Here is a 19,488-nt window from a genome sequence, read left to right as displayed (position 1 = left end):
TAAAAATGGTAACTGAGCTAACAGGTTTTTTGTATGTTTTTTGTTTTTATTTCTCTAGCCTCCAAAACACTTATAAATAGCATGCTACGGGACCCTTCTCAGATTCCAGATGGAGTGCTAGCAAATCAAGTCTATCAGGTATTAATCACACTTGTTTTGTTTGGTTTGGACTTTTTTTTCCTGTGGCAATTCTGTTATCTGCCTAGCAGAGTAAAAGATTTTAAACCTCATTTAATTACTGTCATCATAAACTATCAGTGAGGTCAGAGTGCACTATAAATGGCAGTGCAATATTTGTGAGGGGAGCATTTCACTTTTTAATAGCTTGCTTTTATAGTGAATAAAAGCATGCAGTTTTTGTTTTCTGTGATTAAATCTGAACAGCATCTGATAGCCTTTTTGAGGAAAAGTAATTACTGTTTTTAAGATACTCTTTAACTATAATGGTTTTGTAGTTGCCCATCAGTATACTACTTCTCTTATTTGTCTGCAGTGTACTGTGAATGACTGTTGTTATGGACCACTGGTGGACTGCATCAAACAGTATCCTTTCCCATAAAATTTTAGGTGCACAATTGATGAGCTTAGACTGTGTGGAAGAGATGTGTCTAGCTTTAACCTGACATAAAGTTCTGCTTCACAAAGCACATTTCATACTCCTCTCTTTTACATTCAGTCAGCTAGAGGGTCACTGCAGAGCTTTCTCTTAACAAAAATCAGATGGACCATGGGAAGATGTCAGTTTGCTGGTTACACATTATATGTATGCCTGACTGAACCTCTTTGGTTTTGATTAGTTGAAATGCATATCTGGTTTTTGCTTAAGACGAAGTGACCATGCTTTGAGTGGTGGAGTTTGACTAGATGATCTCTGGAGATACCTTCCAATCTCAGTTATTCTGTGATGAAATCAGTAAGTTTCATATATAGTGTTCAACATTATGGCTTTGCTTTGTTATGAATATGAGTTTTAACTGACATTTTTTCAAGTGCAGTTCAGGTGTGATTGACTGATTAGTATTTTTAAACTCCTATCTGATGCTCCAGTGCAGTTCTTTTCTTTTCTCTTCTTCTTAAAGGAGATTTAGCTGTAGTAAAAAACCTTATATATCCTGAATTTTCAGGGATTTTTTTTTTTTTTGGTAGTGTTGAAATAGTTAATTAGAGAGCCATATGGTGTGTGCACTGAGGGAACTCCATGTGGCACTGAGTGTTCCAGACTAAGATTATAATTTGGTAGGAATGATCACTAAGAACCCAAATCTATTTTAATAATATCCTGCAGGAGCAGCTCTTCTGTTTCAATCTGTGATCAAAGGAAAACTTGCAAAATCATGGCCTGCTATCACTGAGCAGGCTAGTAAGGCTTCCTTCCCAAGTCTAGAGAATCCTTGCATAAATCTCTGCATGCAGTCTAGGGGAAAATCTTGGTTTCCCTGTACAGGTGCAAGATAGGAAAGCTGCAGTGATGTTTAGTTATTAATGAAAAACAGTATTTCGTGTAGTTGTGATACACGTGATTGTCACTCCTTAAAAATACTTTCTTTCTGCTAGAAACACTTGTGTCTACTACAGCCTCAGCCCTACCCCCATTAATTTTAACAGCAGCAGGATAGAGTTCTAATTGTCTTTGTATTTTGTGTGTTTAATTGTAATTTTAAATATTCATTGAGATTATCTTCACAATTAAACAGTGCTCTGAAAGTGGATTAATCTAATAAGCCACTAATTTTAAAGGGTTGTTGATCATTGGTTTTCATATCCAGAATTTTAAGATTAATATTTTGCGGATGAGCAATCTGGCTGTAGTCTTATGAAAGTGCCAAGTTTAAAAATAACAAAGACACGTATGTAGAATTATGAACCATTTTTAAGACTTATTTGCCTGCAGTCTAGGAAAGATTTTTATATCCTCTTCGTATTCTGGCTCAAATAGGTTGTTGAATATGCAGTGACATCAATGAGAGTAATGAAGAGTTTTTCAATTCCATTTTGGTACAGAAAAGTTTAATACTAAGCTGTGTGAGTGCATTACTGTAAGTATGTTGCTGAATTAGATGTTAATTTTGAGGTGCATAAAATAGTTAAAAATCAATTTAAAGTTAAGGTTTTAAAAGCATAATGTCTTCTGAAGGATTGCATATTGATTTTAAATATAACTATCTAATTGTATATGCATGGACCAAAGTATGAAGTCAACCTCTTTGTAAATGCCAAGAGGCTATTTTTCAGTAATAGTTCAGACGCTTACGGGAAACTAGGCTGCTAGATTGCATGACTAGAAAATGGCTTGTGATGTTATTTACAAGTTTTGCCCCATGGTCATTGCCATACATCAATAACAGGTATTATTGTAGACTAAGTGTTTTTGCTTATGGTGCATTGTAAATTCTGTTTGCAGTATTTTTCTTACCTTTTTACCATTCTTCATTTGTCCCTTTTGTTCTGAAACTGCTAGTAGAATTTAACATAATACATAGTTTCAACTGGTATAAGTTGTATATGCATGTGAAGTGATTCCATGGAATTATTTTTTTGCTGTTCAGTATGAAGGATTCATGTAAGTTAATTACTTAACTGTAATAGTAGGATGATCTGTAGTTTAAGTTTTAAGAAGTGACTTTAAACAGAATTTGGAGCTTAACTGTTTTTAATGTAAGATCTTTTATCATATTGTTCCATAGGATTCTTCTTAAAAGCTTCCAGAATAGAACTTTGACCTCCAAGAGGATATATTAAAAATATTTAATGTGGTGATTTTTTTTACATATTCCAAGGAATAGCACATTGGATCAACAGGCTGTCAGTGAAGTGAAAAAGACTTCACTATAAAATATGATTTCATCTTTTCCTGACATTAGTTCATGCTTCTGAAAAATCAATTAAAAGGATGGTTTTTTTACAGTAAGATGTTTCAGATGAATGTAGTACCTATCAATTTCAAAATATAAAGAAAGAAAACCAGTTAGTTTCATCCTTTGCTGGATTGGAGAATTGGTTACTTCTCAGTACAGTGCAACTTTAAAGGTATTTTACTGCAGGTTTTCAGATCACAGTTTCTTTTATATTTAGAAGAATAAACAGTAAAGAAAAAATGGAAATACTGCCCTTAAATATACTGAATAATTTGACTGAATGGTCAAATGGGTCTTAATTCTATAAAGTGTATGCTGTTGGTACAATAATCTGATTTTTGCAAATTGTGTATGCTTCTAAAATTCACTATAAGGATTTTCAAAATTTAGAGTTCAAATCATTGGTCACTTCTGAAATGCAGATGAAGGCAAATAAATTCTACCTACGATGTTTCTATGAAGATGCTTCTTTTCCAAAGTAATCTTCCATTTCTTAACCTTAAGCTGTCAGCGCTATTGGGCATGAGCACGAAGTCTTGCTGCGAGAAATGCTTTTGGAAAGAAATCTCTCTTTCATTGGTAAGAATCTGTAGTAGAGGCTATCCAGTGAATTTTTAACTTCAGAAATGTTGGGTAACTGTTTACCTAGGACAAAATTCAGCCTAAATGCTCCTTATATTAGGTAGTAAAGGAAGAGTAAAATATGATTGATGCTATATATGTTATCTTTTATTGATTTAGAACTGAGCAGGAACTCAGTTACCTAATACCCTATATATACAGCACATGCACAGGCTTGCAATTAATATTTTATAGAATAAGTAGTCAAAAAAAAGCTTTAATATCTGCTGCAGTATTACTTTTGGTGTCATGAGATATTAGCCATAATCCAGGCCTTATGAGATTTAGGAAGAAGCATATGAAATATTAGCTTCAGAATGCTTTATGTATTAAAGAACTGCTAGAAGATTCACTCATTTACCTTGCTGTGCAGTTTCTGATGAATTTTTGCCCCCTGCTTCCCAATTAATGCAATTATTCTATTTACACTCCCAATTTTTAAAGTTATTTTAAGAATTAATTAGTTAGGAAGTTAATTTCATTTTTTTCTTTTAGCCTGCAGTATGTTTCTTTTACATGAATGCCATTGAAACAAAGATTTATGTTCAAAGAATCCATTCTGTAAATGTGATCGCAAACAATGACTTCTTAAATCTTGGATTCCTTCTGTGATGAGGTGACAGTGAAGTGAAATGCTCTCTTCTGTTAATGGTTGAGCATTGTACTCAATTTGTGTGAATTTTGCTGGGTTTACCTGGAGCTATGATCTCTGCTGAAGCTGTATCAGGTTAAGATTTTGGAAACCTTAACCAAATTTAACAAGTTAGAAGGCATTTTAAAGCTTTTTAAAATATTTGTCCATATGATTAAGGAACAGAATTAGTGTACTCTTTTATTTTAGAGAAAAGTGAAAAAAGGACAGGATTAACTATCACATACAAGCTTGCAAATGACACTATGAAAATAAGAAGAGGCAGATTTTCTTATTTGACTGTAAGACCGTAGATACAGGTAATAGGCTTAAACTGTAATTGCAGAGATGATGGTTAAAAAAAACAAGATAAAATACCAAACAGTTCTAGGAACAATAAGTGTAAAACAAACTGCCAGGAATGGTTGTGGAATCACCTTCAATGAAAAATTCAAGGCTGGATTTGACACTCATCTATCAAAGCTGGTAATGAAATCAATTCCATCACAATACAAGGGAATGGACTGGATGGCTCACTAAGGGGTCGTCAACCCAATGAATTGTCATTTTATTTGGCTTGTGCAAGCTTAAGCAGTATAAAAATCACATTTAAATTTTACTGTTTCATGACTCTGGATAAGCATCAATTTTTTCTTTAGAAATTAGCTCCAAGAAATTTGTGCTATCGAATTAAAATATCTAGAATGTGTTAGCTTGTTAGAATATGAAGATAGAAATGAGTGAGCTTAATTTGTTGTTCACATTATATATATAGTGAAGTATTGTTTAGTCATGATTTAAGATATGTTAAGATTTGTATTTATTATGTCTGTGATCAGGTACGTATTTCAGGTTTTAGATGTGTTTGGGATATTCTTAAAAAAATCTTTCCCAAATATCTGCAAGATGAACCCTACCAAGTCCCTTGCAATACAACCTTTCCTTTCCAACAAACTAGTTTTAAAACTGCTTGAAGAAAACACCATAAAAACAGAAGATATGCCAGTGTTTCCCATAGATCTAAAAATTCAGGCTTTGTTGTGTAGTACTTTATTCTTGTATTAAATAAGGCTTATGATTTACATGGTTTATGGCTTGTATTTCCATTACTTTTTAACATGTTTGAAAGAAACAGAAATTTTGCAGTTCCCATATTAGTGTACTGTTTCACTGTACTGCTTCAAGAATAGTCAGGGGCTTTGTATCAGATGTGTTCCCCTGAACAACAGAGAGGAGAGGAAAGTACAGTCAAAGGACACAGGGGATATGAAGTGCCTCAGTATAGTCTTAGAGCATGAAGCAGCTTTTTAGGTTCTGGACAGAATTAGTCTGTTTCTAGAGCAGTTGGCTTTCAAAGCCTACAGATCAGAAGTAACACCTTCAGGGGCACCATGGAATTGACTGGAAACCTATACACACTAATGGGGGTTACATTTTATTAATCCACTCTTCATATACCATGTCTTCTCTTCAGCAAAAACACAGCTCTCCAGTCTTTATCACTTGGCCTGAGATTAAAGTGATCAATAGAAGCATTTTATCAAAACAGGCTCACAGCTTCATACTGAAATGCCAGGGGCTTCTAAGTTCTGTATAGGATTTTTATTTTTGTATCTTTACCATGAATATGTTAGGAAAGCTTTTAGATATATGGGGAGGTATTGAGCTTTATCCTCCTTTGGTTCCCACCAGTGGATATAAATCATGAAATCTGGTCAGTGTTTTCTGCTGTAATCTTAAATTTGCAGTTGTAGCTCATTCATGCATCAGCAGAGGAGGGCTAGTATAAGAACAATGATGTGTTAAGTGGTTCTGATTGAGTGTGACATTATGGTAAAGATGAAGCTGCAGTTTTGTTGAAAATCTAAATTAATGGGGTATCTGTTGACAAACTACTTATTAGGACTGTTTCCACATAATTTTCAGACCTGAGGATTTATAAATGTAACTGTCAAAACTGCTGTAGGCTGGCTTTCAAGCAGTTACTGAATTATTTTTTAATCCATGCTGGAGTTTAAAGATCTTTTGAGGTGCAGAATGCTGCCTCTGTAGTTTCTGGACCAGTGTGAAACATACCTGGTCTGAAAAGCTAGTGCTTCTTTTTGATGGTTTTATGGTTTAAAACAAAAATGTTATGGTGATTGTGAGGAGTTTCAGGAATTATTTCTTCCCCAGAGTTATAAAGCTTCAAAACACTTGGAGAAATAGTAATGCAAAGTTCTGTTTCTGCACATGATAGATACATCAATAATAAATACAGCTTTTAATATGTTTTCCAATGTTAATCATAGTAAGGAATGCTAGGAGAAACCACATGAAGACGTTTAGAACCAGATATAAAACAAGAAGCGTGTTCTTTTCCAAACCATGAATTAGTATGAGAAGATTTTAAAAGTAATTGGGCACCCTTGAAAAAATAATCTGCTGAAGAACATTACAAATAATGCGGATGCAGATTCCAGTTCAGAGACCTGCCATGTTGACCTATGAAACGTGTGTTTACATCTGTTTTGATTTTCAGTAAGTTTTTTTAAGGTGCATTTCCCTTATTTTGTGGTACTAGCATTTGTTAGACGTGAAAGAAACAACTGATCTTTCCATTGCTATTGCTCTTAAATTCAGCTGGGACATCCTATTGTCTATGTTAGATTATTTTAAACAATTAAGAGCAGGTTGCAGTTAACTAGATTTGGATAAATTTTTTTTTAATAAGTATTAAAAGATTACATAGAACATTAATTCATTTTTATGTTATGGCATAAAACTTTCTGTTCAGAGGTTCTGTTAAATTAGAAACTTCTTGATCTTAACATCATTTATATATATACATGACAATCTAAGTTTCAAAAATTAATCAAAAACCAAGTCTGTCTCCAAATCCTAGAAATGTTTTTCATTATCTTATCATGTCATAAGAGTGGTAATCTCCTATTCTGTGATAATGAAGTGTCACATCGCAAAGACTTCTATTTAGTGTTGTCTGTTTATAGTGAATAAATGCTCTCAAAATTAAAAAAAAATATAGTACCACTCAAAAAGAATCAACACCTGTTGCAGTTTACACTGACATGAATGTTCAGCTTTCCAAATTTACTTCTGTCCCAATTTCAGAATTAGTTCACTGTATAAAATACTTCAGAGTTATATTCTTCAATGTAAAAGAGTGGGAGGGTTTGATTTTGGCAATATTACAGTATTTTGATTTCTAAGTTAGTATGTTTTTCTTGTCATTAAAATGTTACTTGGACTCAAACTACTGACCTTTCAGGATTTGCACAAAGTATTCAAAAACTGAGTTCTGAACATTGGCCATGAAACTACTGTCCTAACCTGATAAATGGATTGGAAATAAGCTACCCAACAGTGGGAATGGACCATTAATTTTAATCAAAGGTGATGTAGAAAGGCGAATGGGATGCATGACAATGTCAACAGCCCAGTATGTGTTAAGGGGCTACACAGCCTTACTTGTTACTAGGTAGTGCCATTAGTTGAGCTTGGGTGAAGACAGAAAGCCATGCCTGGAATTGAATGACCAGGTCACTCCAAATTCTAATGGAGAAATGGTGTCTCAGAAATACCAATGTAATGGTATCAGAAATCAAGGACAATAGTTTAAAAATATTAAGCGGTGGCGTGAGCTTTTTTCCTTTCTTTTTTTCCCCCCCTTTTTTAAAAGGGAGCTTCTTTTGCCTTTTGCAGTTTTGTCTTGCTCACTCATTATTATTTCTTGAAATACTCAGCTCTAATATTTTAAGCAATAAAGTTGTAGATGTAATGTTAGCAGAATGTCTAAATCTTTCTATGTTCAGAAACTGGAAAAATTCTACAGAATCCACAATGCAAAAGAAACTAAAATAATGGCTCTTCTTCACTTTAATAAATTTCTGGGAGAGAAGGCTTTTCTTGCTCTTTTTCTTTAACAACTTTATGCTAACATTAAAAATAAAACCAAGGTAGCAGCGACAGTATATGTACATTTGTGGTGTTGGTAGGATTAATCTTAACACATCCGAAGGTGGCAAGACTCTTCTTTCAATCAGTGAATATACCTCTTTATTTTGAATATTTGGAGGTTATAAAATACTGTATGACAGCTTGAATTAATGATGTTTATAATGAAGACATAAAAATGCAGGGATGACAAAGAAGCATTTTTATATCCATGCTTCAGGTTTTCTACAAAGGTTCATTTAATCTGACACAGCATTGCATGCATAAGAAAGATATGTATGACTGCATTAGTAATTCTTGTACTCTTATTTAGAATAAAATTAATTATGCTGCTGTCTACTTAATGGAATAGTTTTATAAACAGTAGTTCTTATTTTCCATGTACAGCTGAAGATCAGCTTCGTGCAAAGGGTTATGACAAAACACCAGACTTTATTTTAGAAGTGCCTGTAGGTAAGTCTTTTTAAAGAATTTTTATTATTTTGTGTAGAAGTACTCATGCTAAGGTATTATGGCTACTTAAGCAAAGCATATTCTAGGATACTGCAAGTAAGTCTTTTCAGGAGTCACCCAATAATTCTAAGAACTTCTAGTTTGAGTCATAGAGGTTTGATCCTAAATAGTGTTACCCACTGTTTCTTCAGTCTCTGCATGTTTTTATCTCATTATCAAAAAAAAAAAAAGAAAAAAAAAAGCAACACTAAAACCCCCCAAATCACTGCTCCCTCTAATGTATTCTAGCCACTGCCCTTCTGAACTAAACTCTGAAATAGCTATAAATGTCTTTTACTTCTAGATCAAATCATTTCAAAGTAGTCTTACGATTATTACATTACACCTGTAGGTCATTGCATAAAGGTTTGTCATTGTGCAGTTATTCTTTTACCATCGCTTTACATCCAAATACAGCTCTGCAGTTCTTTACTGTTTTTTAAAAGCTGGAACAGCAAGAAAGAATAAGGTAAAAAAGTAAGTATAAAGGTCATGTTAAGGTTCATCTGCCCTTTCTGGTCTTGAGGCCATGTGACAGCACTTGAATATCAGCAAGGAGGGAGAATCCGCAACCTTTCTAGGTAACATGTGCCTATGCTCAGCACCCTCATAGTGAAGAAATGATTGCTGATGTTCAGGTGGAGCCTCCTGCGTGTAAGTTTGTACCCACTGCCGCTGGTCCTGTTACTGGACACCACTGAAAAGAGCCTGCTTCCCTCTTTACCTGCTCTTCAGAAAGTTGTATACGTTAGTAAGATTGCCCAGCAATACAGACCATAATAAACATAGTACATACATGGTGTGAAGGGTACCCACTTTTATATTAGAAACATGAGATTATGTCCCACCTATTCAGGAGCCTGATCAAAAGGAAACTAGAAAAGCAACTATTTTTTTTTTTAATTCTTGAGAAGGGAAACCAAGGAACACCCAAAATAATTATTTTTGTATTATTACCCTATTAGAAAGATGGCTAAAAATAGTCATTAATTTGTTTGCATATATTTGTCTCAAATTCAAATAATAATAGTGCATTGCTTCTTTCAAATTATTGTAACCACTTGAGACTTACAGGAAATAATGTTCTACCTGTTGTCTGATCTGAACTAAGATATAGCAATCCTTGAATTCTTTTCTTCATGACTCGGTACAAACCTAGGAAAGGCAAATGTTTCTTAGAAACAGCATCTGAGCTGATTATACCTCAGCTGTTTTATCTCCTGGGGTCTAAAGGTGTTGGGGTTGGGGAAGGATATAGTAGTGTAGGCCTACACAAGTTAACTGGGTTGCTGATAGCAGGGTAGTGGCGGCACATAGAGCTTAGTGTGGTGACTTCATGAGTTATTTTCCCAGATTCCCTGAGTAATTTTACCATCTGTGGTCAATCATTTGCTGCTATAGCCTCTTGTCATCTTTCTGTATAGTGCTTCTAGGTCTGCATGTTCTCTGACAACCTCATTCCAAGTCTTAAATTTAGGCTAAGGCATCATGGTTGTGGGTACTGTAGGTAACTCAAAATAAAGGTAACATTTTTAAAGATCTTAACAATGATACCAAACAAAACGTTTTTGGAGAAAGAATGGTCTTTTAGAGTGATGCTCATGATTTCTTCTGCAAAATTACATTGGCAGTTTCAGAGAGGACATTCCTTTTTCAAAAAAATGATGATTTTATTAATATTAGTAGTTTACTCCTGCAAGAAATGAGGAAAGACATGAACCAAAGCAAATATCAAAGCATAGAAACGAACAGAAATTCAAAATTACGATTTTTTCACATATGCCTTCTTACTCCTAACTTCTTTCTGATGAAACATTACTGATTTTACAAAAGAAAGGAAGCAGACACATGTCCAGACACATGTCCATGTCCAATTTCCTTCCCTTTCTTATACCTTCCATTCTGGAATGGTGGCAAGTGTCTGTCTTTAGCAGCTTTTTATAACTGTTTTTATCTTTCATCAGAAGTTTCCAATTTCTTACCTGACAGCTACCTTCCAGCAAAGTAAGGGTAGTAGAAGAATACAACTGCTTTTTTAGTCTAATCTCTTTTTCTTTACATTCTCTTTGCATTAGAATAAATGCAGATAGGTGGAACAGGTTGTAATTACACTGAAATTCATGTGATTATCTGTTTAAAGTATTTTCTGGGGTTTTTTTAATGCCCTATGTACTTATTTGAAAGATAATTTTTACAAATAAGTAGTGTGGTTGCAAGCATGAATTATGTGGTAGATTGTGGAGTAAATAGAATGTTCCCTAGCACAGTCTTACAGGCTGTTGAGTGTGATTTTCAGAGTTCATTTTGTTTTTTGCTGTCACCCTAGCTGTGGAAGGACACATAATTCACTGGATTGAAAGCAAAGCCTCATTTGGTGATGAAAGTAGCCACCAAGCCCACTTGCAGGACCAGTTTTGGAGCTACTGGAACAGGTATATTTCTATTCTTTTTCCTTATAGATAAATAGGAATTCATTTTAAAAAGAAGTTATTTAATGAAACACTACTTACTCTACATGTTACTAATCTGGCATTTTGAATGTCATTAATTAGCATTTCAGGTTGGTGTGCTCAAATATTTATGAAAAATTGAGTTCTTAATTGTTAACGCACAGCAAAAATATATGGTGATTTTACAGTGATGCTAGAGTAAGTTATTTTGGTACAGAAGTTATATGTCAGTTTTTAATACCTGACTTAGAAGGAAGATTTTGATACAACATTTTGGAATATGTGCGAAGTGACAAATTTGTTAAAAAATCTTCCCAGTCTAACCAAGTGGGGTTTGTGTATCAATTGTTACTCATTGTAATTTTAAGTAGGACAGTACTGTTTCCCAGTGGGTTTTTTTAATAAAGTATTTCTTTCGTACATTTGAAGCAATAATTACAATTATCGTCAAGTTGAAAATGTAGTAAGTATTTGCAGGATAAGGGGGAACAAAAGTTGTACTAGGCAGAATTTTGTAGCATGTTGATGGTATTGGTGTAAAGATATTTTCTTTTGAATATGGTTAAAATGCTTCTGCTTTATTGTTCTAGAAGTCATTATTGTGTATATTTATAAATCTTTCCACAGTTCTAGACACCTCCTCCCTCCTCTTAAAAAATACTAAACACAATGCTTCATCTTCAATGCCATTTTTCTATGTATTAGAACCCTAAGCAAGATAGTGAGGCAAATTTAAACGTTAATAACAGATTTTTTTAAAGCATAAATTTAGAAGTCTTCTCAGTGTCCACAAGAGACTATCAGAGGGATAATGGAGAACATGGTGCAAGTGTGTGAACATGCAACAGAAAGGGAGTGTGTTCCAGTATCAGAGACTAGTCTGGTGACCATTAGTATTTCAACTGAATTTCAGTGAAAATTACTAGCGTTACCTTTGGAAATAACCTTAAAAGCAGGTTCAATAGAAAGCGGCAGAGAAAGGGAAACCAGATCTTGATAATAACATCCTCAAAGTGCAGAATTGTGCTCTGCAGCAACATTGTTGATTGATACAAAAAGGATCTGCTCTTACTTGACAATCCCAGAAAGCAGAGAATTGGAAAACTTGAATCAAGGTAATGGGAAACTTGGAAGGCTTTCAATTGTTGGATGATGATGTTGTATTCTAGAAGAGTTGTAGAAAATAAATTGTGGAAGACTGAATATAAAACTTGGAGAGAAGTTTTGAGTACATACAATATCTAGGCAAATGGTGAGAATGGCAGGAAAGATTGTGATGCAAACAGTGCTGATCTGCACATCAGTGTAAAGGAAATGGAGCAGCTCTGGCTGGGAGAAGTCCATTAGATGTACTGGAATACTTTCTGAGTGTAAAGGGTGTGTTTGAAGGCATCCATTATGGTATCAGGGAAGAACACCTCCAAGAAGTGAATTTTAAACTGATAACTTGAGTGTAAAGATTCTAAGTTGAGATGTGGTGAAACTTGCATTGACAGGTAGAATGAAGGCATTGATCCTGTTGTTTGTAATAAAATTGCCATTGCAGTTTCTGTCTTTTTTTTTTTTTTTTTGTACTGTGGAGTGTCTATCCACATTTTACTGTAAAACATTTGAGAATTAGTGTGTACCATTTGCATTTGACATTTCCAAAGGAAAACTTCTCATATGCTTTTATCAAGAAACCAAGTCGTTGTTAACTTCATTTTAATTTTTGCATGCACAATTAATAATTCAACTTCAAAAATGGAGTAACATCTCTCACTATGCTGTTAGTCAAGTATCTTTAATGTTGCAAAAGCTAGACTGGAATGATGCGTGGATCAATAAACATTTTGGAAGTAGTTTTGAAATTTTTCTATATCTACTGTTATAGCTGTTTGTATTGGAAACAGCTACAAAAATGGTTGATTCTTAAATATAGTGAATCTACATGCATGTAAAGGAAACTGGAACTCTCAATAGTAAGATTAGTTACACCCCAAATCAAAAATTTAGGTTAATTATGGAAAGTAGGCAGATTTCTGTGGGGTTTTTTTAAAGAATAAATCCTGTTAGTTTTAATTTTGGTACTGCTTGGCCAAGCTGACAGAGACACATCTTCTGAAATGAGTTCTGAATTACTGTAGTGTCTAATATAATGACAGTTGGGTTAATGAACACATGTTGACAGATTCGGTTGCATGTCGATTAGGGAGTTAACTTTCATTGGTCTCTGGAACTATTTATGTGAAAGAACACAGATGTAACTGCACAAACTGTGAACCAATTCTGTATTATTCAATCTGTCCGTGCAGAGGTCTCTCAAGAGCCAACCAGATTCTCGGTTCATTCACTACACCTTTGTGTCTCACTTCCTCTTGAAAGAGAAATTATTTGGAGAACAAGCGTGACTTCACAATAGAGGTGATATGACACTCAAGTAATAGTTTAGGGTTTTTTAAACCTGACCCATTGGTTGAACTTCAAGCAGAAATGAAATTCAAGAGAAAATCTGTATCACCTGTTAGATGTGGATAGAAACACAAATCTAGATACTTTGAAAGGAAGGAAAGTGAGAGGATTTAGACCTTTTCTGTTCAGCTTTTTTATTGCTTACCTAAAAATTGTGAGTCAAACTGGAAAACTTTCTGTGTTCTTTTCTCACATGTCACAGATGTAAGATGAATTTTATTAAGAATCTGACTGAAAGCTTTGAACATAGCTGGGGCTTGTTTGCTGTTATGTTTGTATTTCATTAAATCCTGTACTTTGTGCTAACTAAATCTGTGAGTGTCTTAAATTGGTCTGTACTGACAGGAAAGAAATGGCACTTTCTCATTTAACAGAACAGCTCCCTAGATGCAGTCAACCATGTCTGTTCACCTCAGTGCAGAAGAACACCTTTTTATTACTCTGAGTTCTGCAGGGACAGCTTAGCAAGGTTTTTTATGGCTCATACATCAATGGTATTGTTAAGCAATTTTCAGTTGCAGTGGTGCACTGCAACTTCATCTTCAAATTAAGCTTCACATTAAAAATGTACAAAGTGTACCTTGTCAGTGGATTTGCACAGTTATACTTTAAGGTGTTTTTTAGATATTGAGATTTTTCAATAATAAAGAAACACATAAAGGCAAGTTTGGTCTTGCGTGTTCCCAGATTGATTTTGCAGAGTTATGTTTTAGGAAAAAAAGCTATTTTATGTACTGGTCAAACTTAGTATAAAGTGATTAATGTACTTCCCTCAGTATGTCTATTCCTCCAGAGCAGTGGCATCCACTGAGCAGACTGTAGCTTACACTGCTACTGGGTAAACAAAGAAACTTCATGCACAAAGTATAATTGCTTTGAGCACAAGTAGTTGATACTGTGCTTTTCATTTTTCACTGGTCTACATTGGTGTAGTTGTTGTAACTATGAGAATAAAAGCTATTGAATAGTTAGTGTGACCAAAGGTAATTCGGAGAGCATGAACAGCAAGTTACACAGATTGCATTTTAAAATGGGGTCTGTGAACATGTTGTAAATTATTTTAGGGTTTAGATGAATGTTGCTGTTTCTTTTTCTTTCCTCCATAATGTCGGATTTTATAACTTTTTTTAAACTTAAATTAAAAATTGGAGTCCTAGTTGTAAAAGTCTGACAGGCATGACTACTGTTTTCTAAGGATATACAGATCAGCAACACATGGTTCAAACAGTAATTAGTGGGTGCACTGTCAGTGACTTGCTGTAAGTTATAAACTCAAATACAGCAATTTACATTTTCTGTCTTCTTCAAGCGTGGCTAAGGCATATGTACAGTCTGGAATGTAATTTCTAGAGAGTCCCAGGAGATAGCTTGACGTCATTATTAGCTAAAGAAACTTTACTATAGGTGAGGAAAAACATAGGAAAATGTAATATTTGACACTGTTATAAAACTAAAGGCAATTTCACATAGTGAAAAAAAAGCATTTCATCTTCTCTTTGAATAAAAATGATAAGTCATCTCTGTACTAAATTCCTTCCACTGTTTGTTTGTGTTCTAAATGTTTAGTCCTGTGCTTCTGCTTCTTTGAAAGAATAAATAAAAGCAAGTTTCCTCTAAGTAATTTTAAAATAACAATCACGCTTTTTGGAAGCCTAAATTCATGATTCATTGTGTTGTTAATAGGTACATTTTGCCTGATCTTGGGACTTCAGTTCATAGCTATAAGTCATAGTAAAATTATTAAATTATCAAAGAGCCCTGTCGATTAATAAACGGGTATTTAATTCAGATAAGTGCACGCAGAAATGATGCAGAAGATTGTATTTCACAACACAAACACAGATAATGTGTTCCTAGGTTTTTGTGAGAAAAGTTGTGCATTCAAATTAATTTACAGTTAACAGTAAGGATAAATTCTTTGTGAGCAAAGTCTGAATCAGGAGATCAGAATTACAGGCATTTTTTGCTGTTCATCTCTTTAAATTGGTTTAACAGGCTACTGTGAAGACTGTTGAAATTATAATCTTTGTCTGATTGTAGGTCATAGGGGAAGAGGGAGATCTGTGGGTTTGTGGATGTCTGTTCCATTAACAAGTTTAGTATTCTTCAGTTGCAGATGGTTTAAAAAATAGTTTTGATCAGTTGGAAACCATTGTAACAACTTGACTTGGACGAAATCTTGGGAGTTACAGTTGTCAAGTGGGTAGGAAAACTGTTCATGCATACCCAGTATCCAAAGCAGCCCAAACATAAAGAACTGAAAGGTCATTCTTCTTCTTGAAGTATGATGGTTTGTTGACATATTTTGACACACTGGTACAATGCTGAAAGGTTTTGACCTTACTGCAACACGGAGGGACTTAGGGTTTGTTTAGCTATCTAATGCTTGTAGATTTTAACACATGCTGTGTTTTGCTATGCTCCTTTTTCTCTCCCTTCTGGCTCCACTTGAATTACTAAATTAATCTTAAACAAAAGTGGATGTAGATAGAAGAGAGAGTTGAGGGTGATTTGTACTGCTTGGGACTTTATATAGTAAGTTTCTTTAGAACTAATTAACTACTTTAAAGTGAATTACTATGCCAACTTGCTAACCTTAGCAGCACTGAGTAAGATATGTTTGTTTATAGACAAGAAGAGAACCAAAGCAGTGAAAAATGCCATTTTTTACTATTTCTAGTAGAAAATGCAGTAGTGTACTTTGTGAAGATGATAAAATTCTGTGTTCTTCTGTAAGAATAACAGATACAAGTGTACATTCAACCATACATACACAAACACATGCAGAAGCATGTCTTATCTCTGTACTTTGCAAACATCCTGGATAGATTCAGCCTATCTCCAATAGCATTTCATATTAATTTTTTGTCTTTATTTAATGAACATGAACAGTATAAAAATCAACATGCATCTTATGAAAATTATATTTTTAACTCCAGCTCAAAAATAATGTTATAAGTAATGTTTAAACCTGTCATGCCCTCTTCAACTATGTGGTTGAAAAACAGAACATGAAGGCATTTTGACTGAGACCGTGGCTTATGCATAGCATAAGTTAATTGTTTTGCTGAGTATTGAAGATTGTTTTATTTTGTATCAAAACTAATTTTTGTCAAAGCAAAGAAAGAACAGACCATATTTTATTATATTTTTTATCATTCATATTTGAGTGATTGATATTAAGTATATATTTTCATGCGTTATTCTCCTTAGGTATTGTATTTCATACAGACATGAAACTGGGATTTTCATTATAATTTAATGCTCTTATGTAAGCCTCTTTCACTACTAGATTGTTACATCCTGAACTTAAAAATGGTAAATGAAGCAGTATGTGTCTTTGTTTACATTGTTTTTCTCTTATATTTTTTGGTACTGTCTTAAATATTTTCTTGTCACAGGAAATTCATGTAGTTTAGATAGAGCATTTTTAGCTTCCTTCCATATTACTGCAAGGCTTCAGCTCCAGTTCTCCTGGTATTTCTCATTCAGATTAGACAAGCATCTAAGTTTATGTACGATAAGAGCTGACAGCATAGATCCTGCTATTCTTGCCAAAGGCCTGGTTGCACACACTCCACTATGTCAAAGAATGTCAACCCCCCCCAGATCTTACCTTTCAGAATTCCTTGTAATTTTTAATTGACATTTACATCTGACATTTTCAATGTATCTTTTAGTGTTGGTTCTTTATCTACCTACTACTACTTAAGACCAATCCAAAACAAAAAGAATGCATTCCTGTAAGCTGTGATATCATATATTTTTTATTTAACAAGGTCAAGTTGCTGGGCTGAAACTCAGGAATGATCAGCTCCCTCTTCCTTTTTTTAACTCTGGGGGTGCTAGTCTAATCCATTTCAACTGACAATTGAAGAGGGTAATAGGCTTCTAAAGTGAAATTTTACTCTTAGTACTAATGAACAAAACATAAGTGTATTATTGTTACTGTACATCACACACAGAAGGGATGCAGAGATTTCAAGGAAATTTTAAAAATACTGATAGGGACTTTCCTTTGAGTCAGGTACTTGAACATTTAAAGTGCAAATATTTGGACCTGTATACATGCAAGATATATTAAGAGCATTATATTGTGAATGAAGTAAAACTGGCAGGTATGTCATTTAGCTACATGTTGCGGTTGTTGTGCTTCTTTGCCTTTAGAAATCTCAAGTTTTTATTTGGGTTACAATGCTAAAAGCCTAATAAATTAGTTTGAGCATAATTATCCATCTACTAGAAGTTAGAATGAAAGACTATAGTTGATCGTAAATGTCACAAAGCAAAAAAAGTAGAAGCGGCATTTTGTCACAAATAATGCTGCTTTTCTTCTAATTAGTTAATTTACATTTTGCAAATTAAGGGCAAGATTCCGACAGAAGATAATCTAGTAGCATATCATAGCTTTACTGACCTATATTTGTATATGCCAAATTTAAGTTAATTAGAAATGTAGATGCTGTTTGTTTTATCTGTCAAAAAGCTCATGTTAAAAAAAAAATCTAGACACACTTTTTCTCCCAACATTTATCATCTAAATAATAGTCTTGCCAAGATGGCAGCCTCATAATAAACTCTTTTCAGTGGAGTGATGGGTAATGAAGCTTGCTTGTGAAGGCAGCGAAAAATGTTGTCTAGCCAAATGTGTGGATATGATGGCTAGAGAATCAGTGGACTTTCTCAGTCATCAATCTTTTTAGTAGCCTCTTACACATCTGAATATTTTGATAGATGATCTAATAATTGAGTTATCTATCTTTCTAACTATCAGAGTTGCATAAAAATTATTCTCACATGCTATTGAATATTATATATATTGAGCATCCAGTAAATTTTTCAAAAAAGTCCAAGAGGTGGAGGAATTTTGTTTGTCTTAAGCAGCCTTTAATATATTAAATGATAAATTACTATGTATAGAATACAAAACTGTATGTACTAATATAAGGAAAAAATAAATAATGTCAGTAGCTGATTACAGATAGGACTCAGTAAATAAAGCATTTAAAAGCGTGGGACTGGTGAGGTTAATGCACAATCTAAGTAATTTGAAGTACAAAATGAGTGGATTCAGTAGTCCCTGGGTAGTTAGTGGACAGGAATCACATTTCCACTCAGTTGCACAAATTCCTTGTGCCTAAATCTTGGCTTTAGGAAAAAGAAATACACTATAGTGTACCACATTTCCATTCAGTGTCTATGAGAGCTCTGAGAGAGTTTCTTTTGATTAAAGATGGAATTGAAATGTAATATATTGAAACTTCCTACCTTTTGTTTATTCTGTGTGATTGTACAATATGGATTCCTGTTTCCAGTGTGCAAGAATCTGCTTCCCTAGAACACTGATCTTGTGTTAATGGAGCCACTGAGGATATTTGGATAAGTTGTGTTAAGCACATCATCAGATGTGTCTTACTGAAGCTTCTGAGTGGCAGAGCAAAATACTTGTTGGTGTTAGTGTATTTTTTTAAAATGCTGCATTATATAATTCTTAACTTCAAATGCATTTCTGATCAGGTGAAAATTATTTTAACAATAAGAAATAGATTTTTGCATTAAGAATATTTTTCCTGCCTCAATACCACCAGTTTATGTTCAATTACATACTTTTGTAGAGACTGTAAAATGTTCCTTCTTGTAAATTCTTGAAAATTGTGTGATGGGGACTCATTTCTTAAACGATTTTCAGTTTTTTAGTACTTTGTTTCTTTCATAACTACAGCAAGGTATAAACAAGTATGTTTGATTAATAGCTCTCCAGTTAGCAAAGAGGCTTTTCTTTCTCTGTTCAGAACTAGAGTGACTTCCTTGAAGATATCAAGAAGTTGTTCACTCATTTCAGAATTTTAATGGAAAAGTATCAGAGGGATTTTCTTTGTAGTTACTACCTGTTTAAAGGAGTAAAACAGGGAAAGGTGCATTTTAAGGACTTGCATGTTGCCATCATTTGACAACACTTTGTGAAAGTATCATTGAACTTCATGAGATCTTGCCACTGCATATGGATCCGTAAATTGAACAAACCTTGGGCTGT

The 19,488-nt window shown here is 34.0% G+C and overlaps 1 protein-coding gene across 5 annotated transcripts in view; it reads left to right on the top strand.

The window, feature by feature from the left end:
• Positions 1-19,488, top strand: part of CDIN1 (CDAN1 interacting nuclease 1) — a 124,015-nt gene that overhangs the window by 49,619 nt on the left and 54,908 nt on the right. For all 5 annotated transcript variants that reach the window (XM_038136828.1, XM_038136826.1, XM_038136829.1 and 2 more), the window contains 5 exons: positions 59-138; positions 494-543; positions 3,367-3,434; positions 8,449-8,514; positions 10,880-10,985. In XM_038136828.1, coding sequence (XP_037992756.1) covers positions 59-138; positions 494-543; positions 3,367-3,434; positions 8,449-8,514; positions 10,880-10,985 — 370 coding nt within the window. The remainder of the gene's footprint in view (positions 1-58; positions 139-493; positions 544-3,366; positions 3,435-8,448; positions 8,515-10,879; positions 10,986-19,488) is intronic.

Source organism: Motacilla alba, chromosome 5 (genome assembly GCF_015832195.1).
Source record: "Motacilla alba alba isolate MOTALB_02 chromosome 5, Motacilla_alba_V1.0_pri, whole genome shotgun sequence".
Classification (NCBI taxonomy): domain Eukaryota; kingdom Metazoa; phylum Chordata; class Aves; order Passeriformes; family Motacillidae; genus Motacilla; species Motacilla alba.
The sequence above is the reverse complement of the archived record's forward strand: the minus strand, read 5'-3'. Positions and strand labels throughout refer to the sequence as shown.